The sequence below is a fragment of the Marmota monax genome, unplaced genomic scaffold (genome assembly GCF_021218885.2).
Source record: "Marmota monax isolate L192 unplaced genomic scaffold, Marmota_monax_Labrador192_F-V1.1 WCK01_AAM20220418_F8-fsc00060, whole genome shotgun sequence".
NCBI classification, from domain to species: Eukaryota; Metazoa; Chordata; class Mammalia; order Rodentia; family Sciuridae; genus Marmota; species Marmota monax.
In genome coordinates, this window is record NW_026692826.1 from 3549959 (window position 1) to 3574695 (window position 24737).

General features: G+C 42.7%; 1 protein-coding gene across 5 annotated transcripts in view; it reads right to left on the bottom strand.

Moving 5' to 3' along the window:
• Window positions 1-3149: 3149 nt before the first annotated feature.
• The window catches only part of Cd226 (CD226 molecule), an 85478-nt gene continuing 63890 nt past the window's right edge, over window positions 3150-24737 (bottom strand). For 4 of the 5 annotated variants that reach the window (XM_058580673.1, XM_058580671.1, XM_058580670.1 and 1 more), the window contains 4 exons: window positions 18102-18191; window positions 13450-13546; window positions 9501-9558; window positions 3150-6923 (listed from right to left, as the gene is read on the bottom strand). In XM_058580673.1, the coding sequence (XP_058436656.1) occupies window positions 6810-6923; window positions 9501-9558; window positions 13450-13546; window positions 18102-18191 (359 nt within the window). In that variant the 3' untranslated portion in view covers window positions 3150-6809. The remainder of the gene's footprint in view (window positions 6924-9500; window positions 9559-13449; window positions 13547-18101; window positions 18192-24737) is intronic. The other variant, XM_046448640.2, reaches the window with a different exon arrangement.

Here is a 24737-nt window from a genome sequence, read left to right on the forward strand (position 1 = left end):
GCTGCCATTTGGTCATGAGTATGAGTAAAGCCTCTTGTGAACTCTAGAGACTTGAAAGGTCTCCCCACTTGCTCTGAGTCTTCCCCCCCAGGACACCCACCAGGTTCTCAATACAAGGATCCAGGGCAAATCTCGCAGCTCTGGCAGGGGAAGGGGAAGCTTCAGGAAATAAGCCAAGCGGCTTCTCAGTAACAAAGGCCTACCACCAGGGAAAAGATCTTCACCTGTTCACACACAAAGTCCTAGACCCTGCAGCCCACCTATCCCACCTAAGAAAGAAAAAATAAAATTAAAAAAAATCATAAGTCAACGGGGTTAGGCTTTCAAGGGAATGCACTGGAATGCAAGTGAAGGGCAGGTGGAAGCTACAGCACGAGAGAACTTGCAGTCTCAGGCCCACTGACAGCCTGATTCTTGATTATGAGATTAGAGACGCTCTCCTTCCACTGTGGTGACTCACCACACGGCCACAGGGTCCCAGGACAACGGCAGAGAATTACAGAGGAAGGCACTGGAACAGAAAGCCTCTCTGAGCAGGGAGTAGGTAGGGAAGCCAGAAGAGAAAGGGAAAGAGAAAAAGAGAGAGAAATGAAACCAAGCACACAAACAAAAGCCACAGGACACTAGAGGGACATGAAAGTATTTAGCACCTATAGCTGTGATGGACTTCCACTCAGTCCAGCATCCGGTCAGGTTAAGGTAAGTCTGCAAACCAAAGCCCTATCCACCTTGGTTCCCAATATGCCATACGCTAGGTCTGGCTTTCAAGGAAAAAACTGTGACGCGTGCTCACAGGCAAGACCAGCTACGGTGGGAGGAGACAAAGCCAGTACTGGACCAGAGAGGCGATGACTCACGTCAGAGTCATCAGACATGGAAATCATCCTTAACAGGTTAAGGGCTCTGTGGAGGAGCTAGACAACCAGCAAGAACAGATGGGTAGCGTAGGCAGAGAAAGGGATTCTAAGAAGAAATAAGAATCAACTGCTCGAAATGAAAGCACGGTGACAGAAACAAACACTGCCTTCGTTGGGATCATCACTAGACCTGGCACAGCGGACAAAAGGGATCAGCGATCGTGACTGGTCACTATGAACTTCTGAAAGTAAAAGGTAAGCAGGAAAAGAGAAAGATCATCCAAGAACGACGGAATGATTTCAAAACGAGCACATAATCAGGATCCCAGAAAGAGAATAAAAAGAGAATGTAGGAAGACAATATTTGAAATAATAGTGTCTACAGACTTGCCAAAATTAACGACAGACACTAAACCGTGGAATCAGGAAGCTCAGAGCACACCAAATAAAATATGTTAAGGGAAAAACCAGAGTTACATGGGGAGGGGGGACAATTAAAACTATGGAAGGAAGAAAACAGAAGGGAAGATATAAATTCAAAGAATAGGTGTGATCATCGAAAACAGTCACAAACATGGTAGATACTATCCAACTATGTCAATAATCACTTATAGTTGAATGGTCTATTAACTAATTAGAAGACAGAGTGTTACCGTGGATTTTTTTTAAAAAGATTCAACTATAGGTTGTCCATAAGAAATTCATTTTCCATACAAAGACTCACATAATTTAAAATTAAAGGGTGGCAGAAAGACATACCCCATCAATATGAGCCAAAGGAAAGAGTTGTGTTCTTCTCACAAAAAGACAGAGATTCAGAACAAGGAGCTTAACAAGCATGAAAAGGAACATACGTGTGGCAAGGTGTTGGTTATCTCATGGGACATAACAGCCCTGAAAGTGTGAGTCCTGACCAGAGTGTCCAATACCTGAGCCATTCCAAGGTGGTCCTAACACGCCGTCCACCGACATGGCAAGAACATTCCTTTTCTCCACACATCTGACAGCATTGATTATTGTTGGTGTTGACGGCTGCCGTCGTAACTGGAGAGAGACGAAATCTCAGTGTCGTCTGAATGGGCTGTTCCCTGATTGCTGAGGCGTTGAACATTTTTCCATATATTTGTTGGCCATTTGTACTTTTTCTTCTGAAGAATGTCTGTTGAGGTCATTTGTCTATTTATTGATTGGGTTATTTGGGGGAGGGTTGCTGTTTGTGTTAAGTTTTTTAGTTCTTTATTTATTTTGGATATTAATCCCCTGTTGAAGAGTAGCTATCAAGGATTTTCTCCCATTCTGCAGGCGCTCTCTTTACACTCTGGTTTATTTTGCATATAAAAGCTTTTTAATTTGATGCTACCCCACTTATTGATTCCTGGTATTATTTCTTGAGATTTAGGAATCTTTGTAAGGAAGTCAGTGCCTTCCCCAATATGATGGAGTGTTGACCCTTTTTCTTCTAGCAGTTTCAGTGTTTCTGCATTAATTCCTACGTCACTGATGCACTTTGTGTTGACTTTCATGCAGGTTGAGAGGCAGGGATCCAGTTCACTCTTCTTCATGTGGATATCCAGTGTTCCCAGCACCATTTGTTTAAAAAGCTGTCTTTTCTCCAGTGTATGTTTTTGGCACCTGTCATGGGACTGTATCTATATGAATTTGTCTCTGTGTCTTCTATTCTATTCCATTGGTTTTAATGTCTGTTTTTATGCCCACACCATGCTACTTTTGTTACTATAGATCTGAACCATAATTTGAGATCAGGTTTGTGATGCCTCCAGCATCTCCATTATTGCTAGTATTAGTTTGGCAATTCTGGGTCTTTTATTTTTCCATATGAATTTTATGAATATTTCTAGTTCTATAGAAATTCCTCAAAAGACTAGGAATGAAACGACCATTTGACCCTGCTATCCCACTCCTTTGTATAAGGTAGCAGCACACTGTAGCAGTGCACGCATCACAGTGTTTATAGCAGCAAGATTCACAAAAGCCAAGCAACGGAACCAGTGTTGGTGCCCGCCCGCAGATGAATGGATAAAGAAAATGTCATATGTGTACGCAATGGAGGTTTATCAAGCCATAAAGAAAGAGAGAGAAAAGGGGTTAAAAAACTTCCTATAGTTCTTTGGTCCACTGCATATAAAACACACAGAATGTTGCTTTGAGATAGATGTTACAAACTGTTCAGAATATAAAAACTTCATTTCTGCATTTTTAACTCTGAAGGTTAATTTTATTCTGTAGACATATTTTTCCCTACTCTTCTTTGATAGCAAATGAAACTGATGGTCATGGTACACTACATTTTATTCATTCAGAACAACAAAATACAATAAATGAAGGCAAACATTTGCATGGCCAACAAATGGAAAATCTGAAATAACTGGAAACAGTGTTCTAATTAAGGTAACCATATAACTTCATCAAACAAGAACAATAGGCAGGATCGTCCCGGATTTGGGATTGGGATTACCACCCCAAATGAGACTTTTTCTAACAGCATCTTACAACATAGTTAGTGCTTTGAATCTAGAAAAATATGATATGTAAACCAACCCTGAAGATCTATAAAATTTCCCTCAGAAGCACTGCAGTAGATTCGAGAAGTTCATTGGATCACAGCAATAGAAAATTTAAAGGAAAGCAAATTACTTTTAATTTTCAGATAGATCTACAAGATCCTAGAGGGTTACTAGAATAATTTCAATAAACCGAACAATGGAAATATACATTAACTGATATCAAAATCTAAATGTGAAGGTCAGCACCTTCTAGACATTACATTTTAATATGACCCAAACCAGTGATAATAATAAGCCAGTAATATTTCATGTTCATATTATAGTTTTACAATCTTCAAAGATATTTTCATATCATTATGGTGAAAAGGTTAACCTTGTTGTCACAGTTTAGCATCTACACCTATACTTTATAAGCATCTCACTGGAATTCTATGTAAGCGGTACAAAATATAGCATATTATATAAAATCTAGGAGAAGCATTGGATTAAAGTGATCTCTAATTAAAAATGTAGACTTTCCCAATTTGAAAAATTACTATAATACAACTGTAATTTTATTATTATTATTATTATTATTTGCAGTACTGGGAATTGAACCTAGGGCCTCAGACATCCTAGGCAAGTGATCCAAAGTCCTGGAAATTTTTATTTGATACATTTTACAAAAACTGATAGCATTTAGATATTTAAAGTAAAAGCAAATCAAATAAAATTATTTTTATTGTACTTTGTCTTTTAAATTGATTTTCAGCATACTTAAATATGGATAGCACTTTAATAATAAACTGAATTACTTAAAACATCCTATAAATTTGAATTTTTCCTAACTAAAAATTATAATCTCATTTACTTCTCCCAATCTATAAACGTGAGTGTGAGTTGAGGGACTGCGTACTCTGGACTGGAGGTGGGGCTCAGTGGCAGAGCACTTGCCTGACGTGCACAAGGCTCACGTTTCTCTCCATCTCCACAAAAAGAAAAAAAGAAAAAGAAAGAATGAATAAATGAAAGAACTTTGTGCTCTATTTTCTCAGGAAACATAAAAGTCTGTACACAAAGTTTGAAAGTCTCTCTGATAACAATATAATCAATACACAGTTACTGTAAGTTATATTTATTAAAGATGTGCTCTTTCCCTGATAAACTGAATCCTCTTTAATGACATTTAACACACTTACCATATTATCAAATAGTAATCTCTTCAATTGAAAGGCAGCTATGCTCATCACTATACCACCAATGCCACCCTAATTTCCTTAATTAGTAATTTTTAATGTAAATATTAAAATCATGTATTCAAAGGAAGCATAGGTTTTATTTGATGATGTATTATGTACCAATATAAATTATACATGTAAAACAGACAAAAATCTTAAGACTGCATCTTGCTTCCAAAGCAGCATCTTGCAAAAAAATAAAAACACAAATATAGTTTAATTCCCATCTTGATCTGTACTCTGAGGATCTGTTTTGATCTATTTTCCTAGTAACTCCCAGGTCAGTAAGCACAGATTAGAGGAAAAGCAAGGGGGGAGGGTAGAGTTCAAAGACCTGGTGCCGTAGGTGTGGCATTACAGAGATTACAGAGACTGCAAGGACAGTGCCTGGCTAGGGTGTCCCAGAAGGAAATGGGGAAGAAGCTCATCAGCCCAAGAGCTGAGGCAGTGGAGAACTTCAGCAGGCGGCAGGAGGTTCCCAACTCCCGAATAGCAAGACCACATGGAAAAGAAGAAAAGGACAGAGTAAATACTGCCCATAAATATTTTGAGTGTGATATTTTAAAAAAATTTAAAAATAGGGAGACAGAGATGAGTTTCAGATATCCTGGGGGCTAGCACACATAAGTGCTTCATCATGAAAGCCTGTCACCCCAGTAGCTATTTTCTTTTGAAGGGATTTATAGTCCTTCGTGTTAAGACTGTAGAAATGTTTTACTTCTCACCTGTATTAATCAATGAGAATTTGGTTATCAGAATCTTCCAGATCGTTTTAAACTTTTTGAGAAAAAGAAACAGCTTATTTTATAAATGGTGCTAAATGGGTTCACAATGTGAACTCAGGGATTTGGCCCTAGCATCTTGGATAAACGTGATGCTAGAGTGTTTTCTGGTGAACGGCCTTTCCACTGGGTCATGCTGATAAACTCATGGAAACAGTTCATGAATCCAAATATGAAGTTCTTTCAGCAATGATAGTAAAAACAAGGGTAGATGTCCAAACTGTGAAGCCCACATTTCCCTTTGTACTTTATTCCCCGATGACTTTCCCTCCTTTCCTATTTCCTCTCCATACCCTCCCGACTCCAGGCTCAAATTTCTACCCTACAACCCTATAGCACCACTTCCAACCATGTTCTCTCTTCATGTATTCAAGTTTCACACAAAACTATTTTTAGAGAACTTAATGCCTAGGTTCCTGTCCATTTTGAGAGAATTTGGATAGTAAAAATAATTCTCAAAGGTAGCAAAAAGAAAAAAAATCAATATTAAAAGTATTTACATTATTTATTCTTGGACCCTCTATCACACTTCCTCATTAGGCTAGGCCCAGGGTGGTGGCAAGAATTCTACATAGATTCAGAGATAAATTTATTTTCTATTAGAAAAGAAAATGGTAACCCTGTCACATTTATCTTTCTCTGACTTCATTCATTGTGCTGCCAGGTATTCTTCTGGACTATGGATGATAGAGAAGATTCTAGAAGAGAGGAGAGAGAGAGAACTAATCTAGTTTCACTTTTTAGTGGGTTAGTAAGAGATGTCTTGGAATGTCATTGCAGTCAACATTTAGTAACAACCACAGCTTCCTGGTTCCTTTCCTTCTTTAATACCCTGAATTGCCCCTTCATGTGCTTTGTCCCCACCTCCAGCTCTTACAGGTGAACCCTTAATTAAGGTAAGCTATCTCACCTTAATGACCACAATGCCTGCTTGATGATAGGCAAATAATCGAATATGTTTGCTGCGTTAAAAAAAAAAAACAAACACTTCATCCAATGCAAACAGTGTCACAAATGACTTCAGTGGTTGGCTGCCATCTTGAAAGCACACAGAAAAGCCAGCATGGGAGTTAGGCCAAAGCCAGACAAGTGCATCCACTGCTGTGGGAGGGGATCTGAACCAGCTTACGGCCATGTCTAAATCTAGACACAACATTAGAGCCCTGGTAAGTAACGCTCACTCAAGTCTGGTCTCCCCTGTTCCTCTGTTGCTTGATCCAGCAAGTTTTCCTTATGTATGAGCTAACATGACTCAGGTGTCCTGAAGCACTCCTGTTCAGGATGTTCTCTAGGTCATGCAGTGTTTTCTCTACCAATGAAAGAAGTTTAGTCAACTGGAATCAAGACAGTCACTGGGTGGTAGGAAGAAATTATAAAGATCCATGTATTTAATAGTCATCATTAGTTAGCTGATATCAAGAGAAAAGCTTAGACTCTAGGTTTTGGTCTTCGAGAGAAGGTAGGATAGTTGACATAGATGTCCTCCCTTGTGTCTTCCATGGGTTGAGTGATGGAGAAGGGGCTTCTGTAGTTGTTGGCTGCCTACAAAATAAACAGCAATGGTATCAATCATTCAGTGTGTTTCATCAGCTAGTAAAGATATTCAACATAAATCTCTCAATTGAACCATAATGTAGGCCAAAATTCCACTACAAGTAATTTCTAAAACACTCCCTCCATTGTATAGAACTTTGGTTAGAAATCACTTTCTTGATTTATAGGATTTTGAATAAGATGCAGCATAAACATAATCCAGATCTTTAATGCTGTATTGTGCTATGAATTTCCTTTTTAGATGCAAAAGTAGGTTGGTATTTCCTATAGTGGGCATCCATCAATGTCTACTGAATGATGCCTTAATTAATAACTACTCTTAGAGTACACAGTGTCCTAGCTTTAACAATAATCAACTGAACACAATGAAAGAACTATGCAACAAACTTTCTCCTTCAAGCTGATGGTACATAACCATTAATATTCTCTACTTTAATCAAGTGATGTGCACATGTGACAAGATGAATGTGCACATGTGACAAAATATACAGGTGTGAGAAAGAGCAAAATTGAGAGAGATAAAAGAGAAGCAAGAGAGATCTTCTGGTGAGTGGTTTCAAAAGTTAGAATGATTTTGGTGTTTGCAAGAAGAAAGCAGAAGGAAAATCCAGGTGCTTTCTTACTTACATCACCTGTGAGGAATAGAAAAATAATCAAATAGGTCTATCCTCTTCATCCTTCACAGTCCCTCTTACTATCAAAATTTTAAATTGTCCTCGATATAATAAATACCATTATTCTAAAGCCTGGAAGAACTGGATACCTAACATAGTCCTAAAGCATCCTCCTTTCTTCAAAATTCATAACAATAAATATTCCTTTGGATTGAATTTAGCAGGCAAATAGCTAGGAACAAAAGAAGCCACTAAGTGGACCTGGCTGGGCAGCATCCACTGTGTGCCAGGCAACAGCTGGAGGAGCCGAGCCGCTGGAGCCTGCATATGGTGCTAAGAAGCCAGCTGTGAGTCAGTCAGAAAAACACATCTGACTTGCAAAGAGTAACTGCTTAATAACAGAAAATTTTAAGTTGACAGATTATTAAGAAGTCTGAAGCACCTGTATTGGGTGCTTAAGTATTTGACTTTTTAGCCGTGTTGAATTCAAGGGCAAATAATTAAAGCAAAAAGAAATCAATGTGATTTTGGATAGCACTTGAGAAAATGTTTGCCTTTGTCAACTCAGGCAAGCTATAATAGAACAGCACAGACTAAGTGTCTTAAACAACAAGCATTTATTTCTTGCAGTTCTGGAGCTATGAAATCCAAGACCAAATGTGTGGCGAGGGCTGCCTACTTGATCTGGTGGCCATCTTCTCCTTGTGTCCAGACTTTTTGTGCAGAAAGCAGAGAGGAGGAAGGAAGCTCTGGCCTCTCTTCTTACAAGGGCACTGATTCCACCCATGAATAACCTCCCCAATGCTGTGTGTGAAATCCTAACGCAAGCATTGGATTGCGAATTTTAATAAACAGAATAATATGTGCACAAGAGAGCAATATGTGACATACGCTGGAGGCAATGAACATGAAATTAAGCATCACTGTTATCTACAAACTCCAAAGTTTCTATTACTTCAACCAAACAATATGCGCAGTAGCAAAGTAGAGCGAGATGGAAATTTTAATAGTTCATCAGACTCCTGAAACCCACAAGAAAGTTCTTTAGGTTTATAATGTAATTTGAGCATTCATTAATTCATAATTAATTAAAGGTAATAATAGTAACAAATATCATATATTATGTCCTTTTATATGCACGCTTTGCTTCTGAGCCTTGAATGTAGGTCAGATTAATTTAATCATCACAATATCTTTATGACATCAAAATAATGTTATGCTCTTTACTGGTTTGAATAGGGTCCCCCTAAAACTCACATCCTTCTCCAAACATCGTTAGGTGGCCTTCTTTGGAAATAAGATACTGGCAGATAAAATTAGTGACGTGAACATCAGGATGCACTGGGGTAGGAGGCTGCCCCTTACTCCAAGATGACTGGTTTCTTGATAGGAGGAGAGACACAGACACACACAGGGGAGACCCCAGGTGAAGACAGGCAGAATTGGATGTGTATACAAGCCATGGACAGCCAGTGATTGCAGGCAACCACCAGGAGGTGCTGGGAGAAAAGCTTGGAACCATCTCACCCCAGGAAGGAACCAGTCTTCTCACACCTCTTTCTGGACTTCAACCCTCCAGAGTCATGAGGGAATAAGTGTGTGCTGTTTCAAACTATCCAGTTTGTGTACTTTGTAATAGTAGTCCTAGAAAACTAGTGCAGATTTCGGTAATGCACAGGATTGATTCTTACTGTGTCAGTGTAATTGCTCCTTTATTCATATTGATATTAAAAAAAACTTGGTGTCAAAAGGTATTAATAGAGTAGTACAGAGAGTAACTGCTTCCTCAAATAAGCTGGTACTTGAATTATCAATATTTGAATTATCAACTGCATTGCCAGTTTATTAAAAATAAAACAAAAAATAAGATCCATAACTGCAAAATAGACAGACTTTACAAGATATTTGTAAAGCACGAAAGGGGGAAAATGACAATTCCAGGTGAACTCACCTTACTCTTTGTATCCCAGGACTCTTTAAATGGGGTGGACTTCTGTCTCCTCCTCCTTCTAAAACACACAGTCAACAGGAAACGTCAAGACGCTGCAGTCCAGCATGGTACCCCTCGGCGTGTTCCCAGCCCATGTCCCCTACTGAATATGTGCTCGTGACCAGCCACAGGTGCTCCACACATATTTGTCCAGCATTCTAGTGACTGACACTCACTTTGCACACCTCTCCCACACTCCCGGGAGGGTGCACACAGCTCCGTAGCTGTCCAGCAGTGTCCATGGTAATTACTCTCCTTGAGAACCCATGTTAGAAGGGCTTCCAGCCTTCTCCATGGAATCTTGGACTTAGAGATTTTCATGATTAAAACATGTTTGAAAGCCAACAGTGAAACTTCTTAGGTGACTGCACTAACAGAGCTCAGTGTTATAAAATCGTCCAGGTGTTATTCTATATAACCTGTATGGATGATTTTCTTCAGATCTCATCAAAATTCTAAACTTAACAGGCTAGGAAACTGAGGTGCAGAGAGGAAGGGAGACTTGCCCAGAGTCACGTGGCTGGTTACAGGTAGCATCAGCCCTCAGCCCTCCCACCCAACTCTGAGGCTTCCCTTCTCTCAGAGTCACTTTGATGTGGCCGGCAACCATCTGCAACCACAGTACTCCACAAACTCTCCACAGTTCCAATGACGCTTATGAAACCTAACTTCTGGAGAAATCTTAAAAGAGCAAACACAAGAGAAGGAAAGAAGAGGCTACTGTAGTCGAACAAAGGAGAAATAACATATCCAAGTGTGAAGACAATTATTCTGGGGAAAGTCAACCTCTCTTCCATCTCCCTAAAGCGAAGATTCCTGTTGAACAACAGAAGAGGTGGATTCCATGCAAAAATATAGAGGTTTGTTTTGTTCTGTGTTTTGTAAGATGAGATCTCAATTCCTTATTAAAAATCTAGAAAACATGATAGTCACTCTTCAAGGAAAGGTTATTCAGTAGTGGATATTGATTCTAATGATCTCTTCTAGTAATTTGGAAATTCTACTATGTTAACAGTCTTCATCTTATTCTATAGGCATTAATTTACTTATTATTATCCTTATTTATGTTGATTATTCTTTAATTCACTTATTCTCTGTGTAAATTTACTACATGCAAAATTCATTTCTAAGTGTTTTGTATAAATTACATAATTTATTCCTCAAAGGAATCTATCATAAGGCTACTATTATCACCTTTTGTTTACAGATGAGGAAGCCAAGGCACAGGTCTATGACCTTTGATCTTTAATTAAACCAGGGTGCACAAGTCTATCCCATAACATACAGCTAACTTTCCCGGACGGATCGCTGTGTCTGTGTGTTGAAATAAGCCTGGAGCATGCAACATGAGGAATGAAAGAGAAGGTTGGGCTTGGAATCAGACTCTGTGTAACTTGTGCTCTGCTATCTAGTGGCTGAGTGTTTTGCATCTCAAAAGACCAGTCCTCTGTCTGTAAAACAAAGGTAGTGAACATCACCATTTGATCTAAGTTGACCAGCTGTTCCCATTTGCCGGGGACTAAGGCATCTCCTTGGGATGAAGTGCTGAAACCAGGAAGGTGCCAGGAAAACCAGATGCCACCTTCATCATAAGCATGAGCACTGACAGCAATCTGCAGACAAGTGTCTGACGTTTCCCTAAGGATTCAAGCTCTTCCCAGGACACAGGTGTCCGTGCCCAGAACACAAGCCGACTCTCCTGGTGCTCACCCGCACTGTGCACCCCCAGCATGCTCCATTCTTACTGTTGCTGTTCTGACCCCTACCAACCCAGGATAGAGGAGCCGTTTCCAGTGCCCCTGGAGCAGGTGACTGGGCATCCCCTCTGAAGTCAGACTTGCACATCTGAGGCTGAGGGATTATCTCAAATGGTTGGTCAGACAGGGTTCAGGGGTCATTGGTGAAACCCTTGGGTCATTTTCCAAAACATTTCCAACCAAGTAACAGCCACAAAGGGAGACCAGACAAGGCAGGAAGAACCGTGCCCTTTCCTTTGTGGAGTTCACCCTTGATTAGACACTCGCGTCCACTAATCTTCCCATCGCCTTGACCCAAGAGGGACAGTATACTCCACAGTTCAGTTTAACTACTCATGTGAAAGCAAAGTGTTTTCATGAAGCAAAGCCTGTCCTGTCCAACATCTGTGACCCTGCAGAGGTCTGTCCACCCCGCGTTCTCTCAGTCACGCTGCCTATTCCCCAAGACTCCCTCTGCCCCGTCTGCATTTTCATCAGCCAACGTGAGGCAGTAGAGAAACCCTCTAGGACACTAACCCCGGGGCCCCTGCCTCCATTTGCTAATTTCTGGTCAGGGAAAGACTCAGGGCAGCCACGATGCAGAGAAAGGTGAAAGGACTGGCCCTGTTCCCCTTTAATTAGGCAGATGATCACTGACCCTCCACTGCTTGGGAAGATTAGCTGCTGAATGCTATCAAACACTAAAACATAAATAAAACACAGTCCTGCCATTAGGAATACCACAGTAGGGAAGACAAGCCTGAATACAATTAAAATACAAAGCAGGATGTGAGGAGTAGCAGATAGGAGTGCAAGATGATTCTGGATGGTGACTTCATGTCTATCCCAGGGACAGAGATTCAAGACAGCCCTCACAGAGGGGACTGGTGTCTTGCCTGTTATAATGCACAAGATTAAGGGCAAATACAGGGAAACTGTATTTGGGGAGCATAGCAAATGAAAGACAGTGGGTGTGCTCAAAGAATAAATGTCATAGTTTTAATAAAAATTTGTGAATTTTAGAGAAAGTAAATAAAGTAGAAACTATGGACAAAAATTAAGTTGCAGTCAGAGAGCAGAGCACCTTCAGTGACAGGGCTGATGAGGTTAAGACTACTCTGGTTGCAGTGGGAGGGTAACACAGTGTTAATCAGGAGGAGGACAAAAGAGGAACTAGGAAATTCCAATGGTTTAGAGAGAGGATGGTCTGAGAACAGGAGGGCAGGCTGGAGAGGGCAGGGGCGTGGCAGAAGAGGCAAAGGTCAAGGACATGCAGAGGAGATGCAGAAACCTCCTGGCAATCCTGTTAAGGAGCTGCACATTATGTGGGAGTGGAGCAGATGTGGCAATGTGCACAGCCAACAAGCACATCTGTGCCATCACAGACCTATAAGAGAGACGTGCGAAGCATGGTCCCTTTCTCCCTTAACAAGCCTATCCCCACAGACGCCTGTAGAATCTGTAGAACACACAATCCAACCACTGTCCTTGGCCCACAGTATAAGGAATAATTCCAACCCAGTGTGATTCTAAAAGGACCAACCAGTGCTAGGCAAATGGGTCGGCAGACACGGAGAGTCTGGAGAAGAAAGGGCCCGCTAAGAAAATCCCCTGCGCCACACCATGAGTAGCAGGAAGCTGCTGCTGATTACGGATGACTGCCCACTGTCTCTGGGGTGAGCCTCCCAGTCTTCTTCCTCAGTAATTCTTAACAGTAGCATCTAGACCACTGTTCAGAAAGTATGCCACCAGTTTAAGTTTACTGTTAGCTTATTAGAATGGGAGCTTGCCTACATCTCCTTCACCACTTTGCACAATAGATACCTGATGAATGCTTAAGTTAAGGCATTATCCTCTCTTACTTACAAACACAAACACACACACACACACACACACACACACACACACGCCTTCACTGGCAGCTATTTTCTTGGAGGAGGGGGCGAGAGATGGGGAACAGGCAGGCAGGCTGCCGGCTCCGCCCATCCCTCAGGGAAGGACTCTCTCTGGCTTTGGCTTCTGATATTAACGCCTCCCCCCTTGAGTAAGAGCCGTATTCAAAGAAATACCTGTGGATGCTGAGACAGCTTGACAAATTGTTGGGTTATTAATAGAGAACCTGTAACATCGCAGTGACTCAGGGCAGACCAGATTGGGGTACTCGTTCTACTCACCTGTTACAAGAAATGACGATGATGATGACGATTGCCACAACAAACAACAGAACTACCCCTCCAGCCACAAAGAGGAGATACTGGCTATCAGCTTTACCTAGGAGAAAAAACAAAATTACAGTAGAAATTAGGGATCCAACTAATGCCACAAAAGGAAGGTTGGAAAATGAAGAAAGGGCGTATCAATCAGGATGGAATATTAGGAACAAAGAAGACAGTAAAAATAGGGTGGACTGAGGGAAAAAACCCAATTTTCTTTTAGAGGCTCCTTAATATTTCTGACCCCTCACAGGTTTGTATTTGTTCCTTGATTAAGCTGGATTCGACAACATAAGAAATAGAATCTGTAGAACACACACTCCAAAAAGCTCCTAATCCCATGCACAAAATCTTTTGTAGAAGAAAATAGCCACTGAAATAGCCTACTAAGGGAGGCCAGTTTTTATGTTTGACGTGTTCATTACGCTGAACACACAACAGTATGTAACTTTAATGTTAACCCGAAGAATTTCGTTTAAAGATATTTTCAACCACATTTGAGTTGATGATAAAAGTCAGGAAAAGCATGTTACTCCAACTCAGAGTTTCCCAGAAATGGACCGAAGTGGCGCAGGAGTCTGGAGCCTCGTCCTGGGCCTGTCACGGTGAAGCTGAGGGCCTCCAGCAGAGGCGTCCTTTACCTTCCCTGCGTGGGCCTCTCTCTTTATTCCAGTGGTGGCGATGACTCGGTTCTGATGACACCACGGAGCTGTGGTAGGACTCTAATGAGCTGACGTTCCAAAGAATGCAGAACTAATCCTACAGTCACCTCTGGAGCGTGAGCCCACACGGGTCAGATACCATTTCAGCCTTCTGCCCGGTCCTCCTGGCCCAGCACACCCCACCCATCGCCACCCACAGAACACCTGTGGGGCACCTCCCCTGAGGAGAAGCCCATCAGTCCCCATGGCTGGTGGGAATGGGACTGATGTGTACCTGACCTGTTCTCTTCACTGTGTCTTTCTTTGGGACAGCAGATTTGCCCATCTTGCCACACAGGAAGGGCGTGGGCTATAGCACAGTACAGCTTCCCTCCGTCTGAGACCGAAAGTGGAAGACTTGTGACGGTGACTGCAGGGGTCTGGACCCAGCACAAGTGGAAAATCATGCTTCTCCACCAACTCTCGCCATCCTGTCCTCAGACTCCTCTTCCCTCCTACGCCACTGTCCCTAAAGGTTTTTCCATGACAAGAACTCACTGTCTAGACCCCCTCAGTCTTCTAGGAGCTTTACTACAATGACAAATGATAAACTTTTTTATGCTTTAAATTTGTTTATCCTAGATTCTATATGGAAAAAAAGATCAACCATGCAGTATTTTTCTCTCTGTGCCTGGCTCACTTCACTTGGCATATATCCTCCAGGTTAATCAGTGTTGCTGCAAAATTTCCTTCTTTTATAAGCTGAATATTATTCAGTTGTGTCTATAAACCACGTGTTCTTAATCCACTTGTCTGTGGATGGGCACAGAGGCTGTACCCACTTGCTGACCATCATGAATTATGCTGCATGAACATGGGGTGCAGATGTCTCTTCAAGACACTGACGGTGTTCCTTTGTGGTTCACCCAACAGAGAGATTGCTCTCGTGGTACAGTAGTTCTATTTTTATTGAAGCCCCTCCACACCATGTTCCACAATGGTATTGCACTTTAAATTCCCAACAAGGTAGATGGCTTCCTTTCCTTCCACATTTTCACCAACCTTGATGATCTCTTGTCTTGTTGATCGCAGCTCTCCTAACAGGTTGAGGTGGTATCTATCTCACTGTGGCTTTGATTTGCTTTTCCCTGATGAGTAGTGATGTTGACCATTTTTTCAGGTACCTAATTGCCAGTGTTATGTCTTCTTTTTTTTCAAGTCTAGTGCCCATTTTTTTTTCATTTGGATTATTTGGGTTTTTTTTGACAATGAAATCCTGAGACTTGTGACAACATATATGGACCTAGAGGACATTACGCTAAGTGACATAAGCCAGACATAGAAAGACAAACGCCACATGATCTCACCTGTAGTGTCATCTAGAATTGTCAAAACAATAATAGGAAAACAGTGGTTTCCAGGAGCTGAGGGTGCAGAGATGGTGGAAATGTTAGAGGGTACAGACGTTCAGTGGTAAGATGAGCAAGTTGAGGGGACCCAGTGTGCAGCATGGGTGGTAAGGGACATGCTAATTATGGTAATCATTACACAATATTGACATGTATCGAACCATTATATTATACACCTTTATTATATTTAATCTTTGACAATTTTTAAAAACTTTAAAGCAATTGTTTTCTTTAGGCTTTTTGGTATTTCCAAATTTTTCTAAAAGGTATCTTGCTTTTTTAACTAGGAAAAATCAGGACAAAATTTTAAAGGTCTGCATGCATAAAACAGAACATTTTACCAAATTTTAGTGACTGTTTTTAATAGAGCAGGATGTAGAACTCCTTAGAAGTAGACAGAATGCTTAAGAATGCAGACAACATTTTTAATTAAGCTTTAAGTTATATGAATTCAGAAGTAGAATCCACTTGAAAATGTGACCATTTGTATCACAACTGGTCAGTTATAAATCCAAATTTCAAATGTTTCAATTTGAAATGTTTCCTATTTTTAACTGTTTCTAGCAATGTGTGACCACTGGAGTCAGATCATTTATTCATTCAGTATTTACATGGATGCTATTTCAAGGCGTATGAACTGGTAATACCGATAGAAAATGGAATTTATATTATTTTGAAAAGTCCTATGTGACTTAAAAAGTGGCATGGAACTAGTATTTACCCTTAAGAAATAAATGCAAAAGCATGGAGGAGAGGTGCAGATTCAGCCCCTCAGAGCGGGAACATGGACCATCCGAGGCAGAGCCATTTCCCACCCCTGCCTGCTCTGTCTGGCCAGATGTAGCATGAATGGTCAGACTCCGGTGACCATGCAGCTTGCTGGTCCTCATGTGGAAGAAGAAAAAGCAAATGGGAAGGGATGCTTTGGGGAGTTAACAGCTCAGAGCGTTCACTTTCTCCCCCAAGTTCTGTTAATAGAGCTTTGGTTGAAGCCCTTCTCTGAAGAATGGAGAATCGTTGTCTGTTTCAGTGGCCACATTTTTGCTGAATTTTTGCTTACATGCCAATGCTCGTTGATTCATAAGGGGACAAAAATGTCTTGAACCATAAAGCCATTATTTCTCCTCCCATAACAAAAGATAAATACAGTTAAAACAATTTAAAGCAAGTCAGTGAAATTTATAAATGAGTAATTTACTCCAGGCCTGTGACCCTCCAGGCTAAGTTTCTGCTGGTGACAAGTATTTATGGCTTAGTCATAAACCTTAGAAATGGTTCATGACAGAAATGCTGCCGGGCCCTTCCGGCAGAGCCAGGCGGGCAGAGCAGCCCTAATGCCTGGGGTTCCTCCTTTATTGGAGAGGGGTGGGTTAGGGCGTGAAGACACCGAGTAACTAATACCCTAAATAACTGGACCAGAAAACAAGCCAGAAGAACTCATGCATTCCAAGCCTCTAACCAGCCCTGATAAGTCCTGGAAAATATCGGTTACAACTACTCTTTTCTTGCCTCATTGAGAAGAGAAAGAAATGTTAGCTCTCATTCTCTGTCCAGATGGAATGCACCCAGTGGTGCGGGCGCAGGGTGGAGAGGTGTGAGCTGACAGAGTGTGCAGGAGAAGGTCATTCCCAGTCTAACTCTCTGGATGATGCAGGAAAATGCCCAAACTTCATCTCCGTTAGACTTCGGTTGGCTGGAAACACAGACACGGAGGAGGGAAGCCGTGGGGCCTTGTCCTGTATTCTAATTCTTTCCTTGGAAGATCTCATGGAAGGACATTCAGTCTCTTTATCTTTGCCGTCGTGAGATGACGATGAAATAAAACCCAAGGGTCACTAGGGGACTGAACTAAAACACACAGACATCCTTTAAGTATTTTAAACAGCACATAACATAAACTACTAATAGTGTACATTACACACACACTTACATTTTATATGCACGCATTCCCAATTAGAGTTAAATAAATAATTTCGTTTGTTTTGTGTTGAGCTAGTCATGCAATGGAGGATGCTTGTTCCTGCAGTAAGAGTCAGGTCTTGGGGAAGGACAGAGGTAGTGTCCATCAACGAACATAAAACAATCTTAGACTGGACATAACGAAAGCCCAAAGTTCGTTGCATCAAAAATGAAATACGCATCAGATGAATATGGGCCTGGCGATAGCCCGAGTTTTCAAAGGTCACTTGTCTTTGTGTAAATCAGTTTTATGCTCTTTGTATTGCAGAAACTTTAGCCTGTTTTATAGCAAGAAGGTTGTAGGGAATAAATGATTTTCAGAAACCATGACATCAACCTCCAATCTTTCTTCTGAGTAAATAACAAGTATTCTTTCCCAAAAGAAAAATGTTGTCAGATTTTAACTGGGGAACATAAGAAACAGAGACTCTGAATAATTACCCGATAATCACTGAACAACCCAAAGGAAGCAGGTTTCTAACCTAAAGTGCGATTTCTGTTAACAGTTTGCCTCTCTTGCTGTAAAACAGTTTGCCGACCAGCTCAAGCACTTTGGAACTCTGCCAGCCGAGAAGCACACAGTCTAGAAGGGCCCACGCTGTACCTCCACAAGGCAGCAGGACTGCATTAGTGATCTTGGCTCCATCCGTGTCACCACGCTGTACCATGAGATGGGTGCTCCATGGTGACTGGCCTATGGCGAGGGTGCTCAAGTCAGCATGAGGACAAAAGCAGGGTAAACATCTTTGGTTTTGTGTATTTATTGAGAAAAATTTCATGACTGAGTCTATTATATGAGATGTCTCACCCTCTTGCCCAAGTACGTCTTAGTCTCACGCTTTCTGCATACTCGCCTCGTTGCTTGTAAACACACATTATTCAAATGCACCATAAGTCAGAATGCCAAGAACTGGGCATGTCTTGCCCACTTCATTAGTGAGTCAGCACCCGTAGAAGACTTCCTATAGCGGCCCCAGAGTACGGTCCCCAGAAGAGCCAGTCCTTGGCTGGCACGTCGGAACACGGCTTCACTGTGCCTTTCTACCACTGCTGGACTGATGGAGCTCATTGTGCTTAGACTGTCTCCACGTCAGCCTGGTGTATGCTAAGCACGTGCTTTTCTTCTGGGGTATCAGTCAATCCTTCCCATTTGGCCCTGTGCATCTTTCTCCTTCACTGACTTTGGATCCTTTTGCTGAAATCCAGCAGTGCTGAGTCCTGTGAGTCCTCCTAGCAACTTCCAGACCCACAAGGGAGGGCCTCAAGGACCCAAACCCAACTGAGAAGTCATATTTTCATTGTTTCTTGATACCAATGACCCTTCTTAAAGCAACACTTTCATTACATTACTGTAAGAACACATCCATTATGCATCTATGTTACTTATAATATATTTTTATATATAAACTTATATATATATATATATATATATATATATAACATATATACACACATGATACATATACCTTGCTTATAGGAGCAATATGAAGTAATTTCATACTGGATAACATATTTCTTTACCTTACTAAACAGGGGATTTCTTTCTTTGTCAATTTTCTGAGTTTACTGTTAAGTTATTTTAACAGGAAGCCAGATTCCCAAGGGCAAATAATCCTGATCAGGACTGAGGGAGGTTTTGAGCCAAAGGTGAGAGTTCCCACAAGAGGTATTCTCCTTGGTGGACCAAGCACAGGTCGGGTTGCGTCTACTTCCTTTTCTCTTTTTATATATTTGTCTAATTTCTAATTCCTGATTTTTGCCAAGGCACATTCAGATAATTGCACATTAAAACACTAGAAATAAAAGTGCACTGGAATAGACTCGACAGGTCTCCCACTCAGGTCAAGCCTCAGTGCAAAGTGCTGATGATCATGTGGAGCCGCGTACATCACTCTCATCTGCAGACTTGGAGACGAGGCCTGGGAATCTGTTTTTCAGGAAGCACTCCAGAACATTCCACAGCAGTGACCACAGAACTGGCTTTGGGAAACACTGCTGCAGTCTAAAGAACCTTCCAGAGGGGCTCTGGCAGCTGACCCCTGTCCCTCTGCTGTTCTCCACTCTTTCCTTTCCTGTAGCCTTAATTTTAGAAAACTCAAATCTGTTTTGGTCTCTTCAACTCTTTGAAATGCATGTAAATCTTTTTAAAATCCAAGGGAGGTTCTCATGAACTTTGTAATGGAGAAGAATCTTCCTCCAGGACTTGGGAGCCATCCCTGTGAAATGGAATCATCCCAGTCTCTGTGGGAGGGAAGGAGGGGGGCTGGATTCCACTGGCTCTGCCCCCGAATGGCGACCACTCCTTCAGGAAGACTGAGATGTTTGGATTCCCTGTGGGCAAAGCCATTCAGCTAACACAGGTGAGCCCAGGATGAACTATGTGTGTCAAATGGTGCCCTCAAGTCCCTTTCCTGAAGCCTGCTTACTATTTACCTTTAGGACATGCATGCACGGGGCTCTACTTGCTTGTCTATATTAAACAGTGAGATTTCTTTCCATCCCTGTAATCTCTTAGTAGACTTCCTGGGATGTAGGTAACATTCTGGTTCAATGTTTGTTTATTCAATAATAAAACTGTTTTCTTTCTCTTCTACCTTGTGGAGTAGTTTTTCCTCTTTTGTAGGGAGTAGATTTTGTTTCAGATTCTATTTCCGCAGCATATGGTTTAATATTCCTGTTGTTTAGCCAGGCTAACTCTATACTACAATGTTACTATTATGCTTATCCTCAAGGATACAATAGGAAATTTTCAAATGTTGTGATGCTATCAAGATAAACAACTTGCAGATGGGAGGGAAGATGGCGGCGAGGGGAGTGCATTACCCCCGTGTGCTGCTTCACTGTGTGGGAGTGTGACAAGTCAGGACGGCTGAAGGATATCTTGTTGGGAATTTCCAGCAATAGTGGGGTGCGCCGGAACCTGGAGGAAGGATTTCCATCGCATGAGGATCGGCTACGGGGACTCAAACGCGAGAGGTTTGTCGCACGGAGGGTAAAACTGCTTATTCAGCAAATCGCCCCGCGGCTAGAGTCTGCAGCGCGCGCTGGGATAGAGACGCAGGGATACAGCGCTGCAGTTTCTGCCAGACGCGCAAGCACCGCACTCAGGGCTGAATTCTGGGTTCGAGACGGGGAAGGAAGCGGTCCATCTCGGTTCTCCACACCGGTCAGACCACAGAGGAGGCCAGCAGCCACCATGTTGGTAAACTGACGTCACCACACCTGTTTTTGACTGACCGCAGCTCATTCAGCCATAGAACAGATAATTTCAGGCTGCAATTCGCCTGCGGCTTGCAGACAGATTGCTAGGGTTCAGCGCCTGGGGGCTTCTTAAAATCTGATCTTATCGGAGTGAACACGGAGCGCGGGGCGGCTGAGTCCCGGCTCCCGGAACCGTCCCGGAACCGCCCTGGCTCCGGGCTGCGGAGCCTGCGGAGGCTGCTTCTTGGACCCTGCTAATATCAGAGCAAACACGAAACACCAAGAGGCCGAGTTCCGGCTCCCGGAACTGAGCCCGCGGGGACTGCTTCTTGGAGCTTACACTTATAGGAGCTTACACCGAGCACAGAGCGGCCGAGTTCCGGCTCCCGGAACCGTCCCGGAACCGCCCTGGCTCAGGGCTGCGGAGCCCGCGGAGGCTGCTTCTTGGACCCTGCTACTATCAGAGCATACACCAAGCACTAAGCGGCCGAATTCCGGCTCCCGGAACTGAGCCCGCGGGGGCTGCTTCTTGGAGCCTACACTTATAGGAGCTTACACCGAGCACGGAGCGGCCGAGTTCCGGCTCCCGGAACTTCCCTGGACCGGGGCTGGGAGCCCGCGGAAACTGTGTCTCGGTCCGGGTCCTGCTGAGGGCAGGTCAGGACTCACCCATTGCTTGGGTTGCCTGGCAAGGGGAACGAAATGCTGCCATTCGCATAGGATACCAACATGGCAGAGATCTGATGTCAGCAGAAAGCGGTGGAGGAGAGATCTTCATCAATACCAGCGGTGACATAAGCAGTTGGTCTCCTGGTAAGGGGGGTGAGGCTCAGTCACCCGAGTCTCCTCAATTTGTCCTCGAGCCAGAGGGAAGGAGCCGGGCCGCCGCCAGCCCCCGGAGCAGGCCCAGCGGCTCGCCAGCGTGGTGACCGCGTGACCCCAATTGGAGAGGGGGCGGAGCGGAGCTGCCACCCAAACCCGCCAGGTGGGCAGACCCACGACCCAGTAGTACATGGGCGTGGTAGGAGGGGCAGGGCAGAGCCGCCCTTCGCGCTTGCAAGGTAAACAGACCTGTGACAGCCTGGCGGGTCAGGCCCAGTGGCCTGCCAGTGTGGTACACACGTCACCCCAACTCGAGTAGGGGCAGAGCAGATCCTTATCCCACGCCCGGATCAGGCCCTGCCGGTGTGGTGGTCACGTGACCCCAATTGGAGTGGGGGTGGAGCGGAACCGCCACCCGTGCCCGCAGGGTGAGCAGACCAGTGATCAACCTGCAGATCAGGCCCAGGGGTCCGCAGGCGTGGTAGGAGGGGCAGGGCAGATCCGCCGCCCGCGCCTTCAAGGTAGGCAGACCTACAACAGACCTGCGGATCAGGCCCAGGAGCCTGCCGGCGGGGTACAAATACCACCCTAATTGGAGTAGTGACAGAGCAGAGTCGCCTCCCTTGCCAGGAACAGACCCAGCATCCTGCAGGCGGGGTAGTCACGACACCCCAATTGGAGTAGGGGCAAAGCAGAGCCTCCACTCGTGCCCGAAAGGTGGGCAGATCTGCGACCGACCAGCAGGACAGGCCCAGTGGCCTGCTGGTACGACAGACACGTCACCCCAATTGGAGTAGGGGCAGAACAGAGCCGCCACCAGCTCCCAGAACAGGCCCAGTGACCTGCCGGCGTGGTAGCCACGACACCCCAATTGGAATAAGGAGAGAGCAGAGCCGCCGCCCGCACCTGCAGGAAAGATACGCAAGCAGTATGAAAAGACAAGGAAAGAAAGGACCACAAGCAATGCAGGTCAACGCAACTTTAGAAGAGGTAACAGCTGCAGCAGATGGAATGTCAGATAAAGAATTCAGGATATACATGCTTCAGATGATCTGGAGTATCAAGGAAGACATTAAACAGCAAAATCAGACAATGAAAGATCACTTCGACAACGAATTACGCAAACAAATCCAGGAAGCAAAGGATCAACTATACAGGGAGATAGAGGTTATAAAAAACAAGCAATCAGAAATCCTAGAAATGCAGGAAGCAATAAACCAACTTAAAAACTCAATGGAGAATACTACCAACAGAGTAGAACACTTAGAAGATAGAACATCAGACAATGAAGACAAAGTATTTCAACTGGAAAAGAACATAGACAGCTCAGCAAGACTGTTAAGAAACCATGAGCAGAACATCCAAGAAATATGGGATAACATTAAGAGACCAAACTTAAGAGTCATTGGGATACAGGAAGGTACAGAGCTCCAAACCAAAGGAATGAGCAGTCTATTTAATGAAATAATACAAGAAAACTTCCCAGACTTGAAGAATGAGACAGAATCCCAAATCCTAGAAGCCTACAGGACGCCGAATGTGCAAAATCATAAGAGATCCACACCTAGACACATTATAATGAAGATGCCCAACATACAGAATAAGGAGAGAATTTTAAAAGCTACAAGAGAAAGGAAGCAGATTACATTTAGGGGCAAGCCAATCAGGATAACAGCTGATCTTTCAACACAGACTCTGAAAGCTAGAAGATCCTGGAATAACATATTTCAAACACTGAAAGATAATGGGTTCCAACCAAGAATTGTGTATCCAGCGAAATTAAGCTTCAGGATGGAGAATGAAATTAAAACCTTCCACGATAAACAAAAGTTTAAAGAATTCGCAGCTAGAAAACCATCTCTTCAAAACATCCTAGCCAAAGTATTACAGGAAGAGGAAATGGAAAATAACAATGAAAACCAACAGTGGGAGGTAGGACAGTAAAGGGGGGGGGGAAACAATCAAAGAGGAAAACAAACAATGTTTAGTAACAGAAATAAACAAATATGGCTGGAAGAACAACCCATATCTCAATAATAACCCTAAATGTTAATGGCTTAAACTCACCAATTAAGAGACACAGGCTAGTAGAATGGATCACAAAACAAGACCCAACAATATGCTGCCTACAGGAGACGCATTTGATAGGAAAAGACATACATAGGCTGAAGGTGAAAGGTTGGGAAAAATCATATCACTCATATGGACTTCGGAAACAAGCAGGCGTGTCCATACTCATATCAAATAAAATAGATTTCAAGCCAAAGTTAATCAAAAGAGATAAAGAGGGACACTACATACTGCTTAAGGGAACCATACACCAACAAGACATAACAATCATAAATATTTATGCCCCAAACAATGGTGCAGCTATGTTCGTCAAACAAACTCTTCTCAAGTTCAAGAGTCTAATAGACCACCACACCATAATCATGGGAGACTTCAACACACCTCTCTCGCCACTGGACAGATCTTCCAAACAAAAGTTGAATAAGGAAACTATAGAACTCAATAACACTATTAATAACCTAGACCTAATTGACATATATAGAGTATACCACCCAACATCAAGCAGTTACACTTTTTTCTCAGCAGCACATGGATCCTTCTCAAAAATAGATCATATATTATGTCACAGGGCAACTCTTAGACAATATAAAGGAGTAGAGATATTACCATGCATCTTATCTGATCATAATGGAATGAAACTGAAAATCAACGATAAAAGAAGGAAGGAAAAAGCATACATCAATTGGAGAATGAACAATAGGTTACTGAATGATCAATGGGTTATAGAAGACATCAAGGAGGAAATTAAAAAATTCTTAGAGATAAATGAAAACACAGACACAACATATCGGAATCTATGGGACACATTGAAAGCAGTTCTAAGAGGAAAATTCATTGCTTGGAGTTCATTCCTTAAAAAAAGAAAAAACCAACAAATAAATGATCTCATACTTCATCTCAAAATCCTTGAAAAAGAAGAGCAAAACAACAGCAAAAGAAGTAGAAGGCAAGAAATAATTAAAATCAGAGCTGAAATTAATGAAATCGAAACAAAAGAAACAATTGAAAAAATTGACAAAACTAAAAGTTGGTTCTTTGAAAAAATAAACAAAATCGACAGACCCTTAGCGATGCTAGTGAAGAGAAGAAGAGAGAGAACTCAAATTACTAGCATACGGGATGAAAAAGGCAATATCACAACAGACAC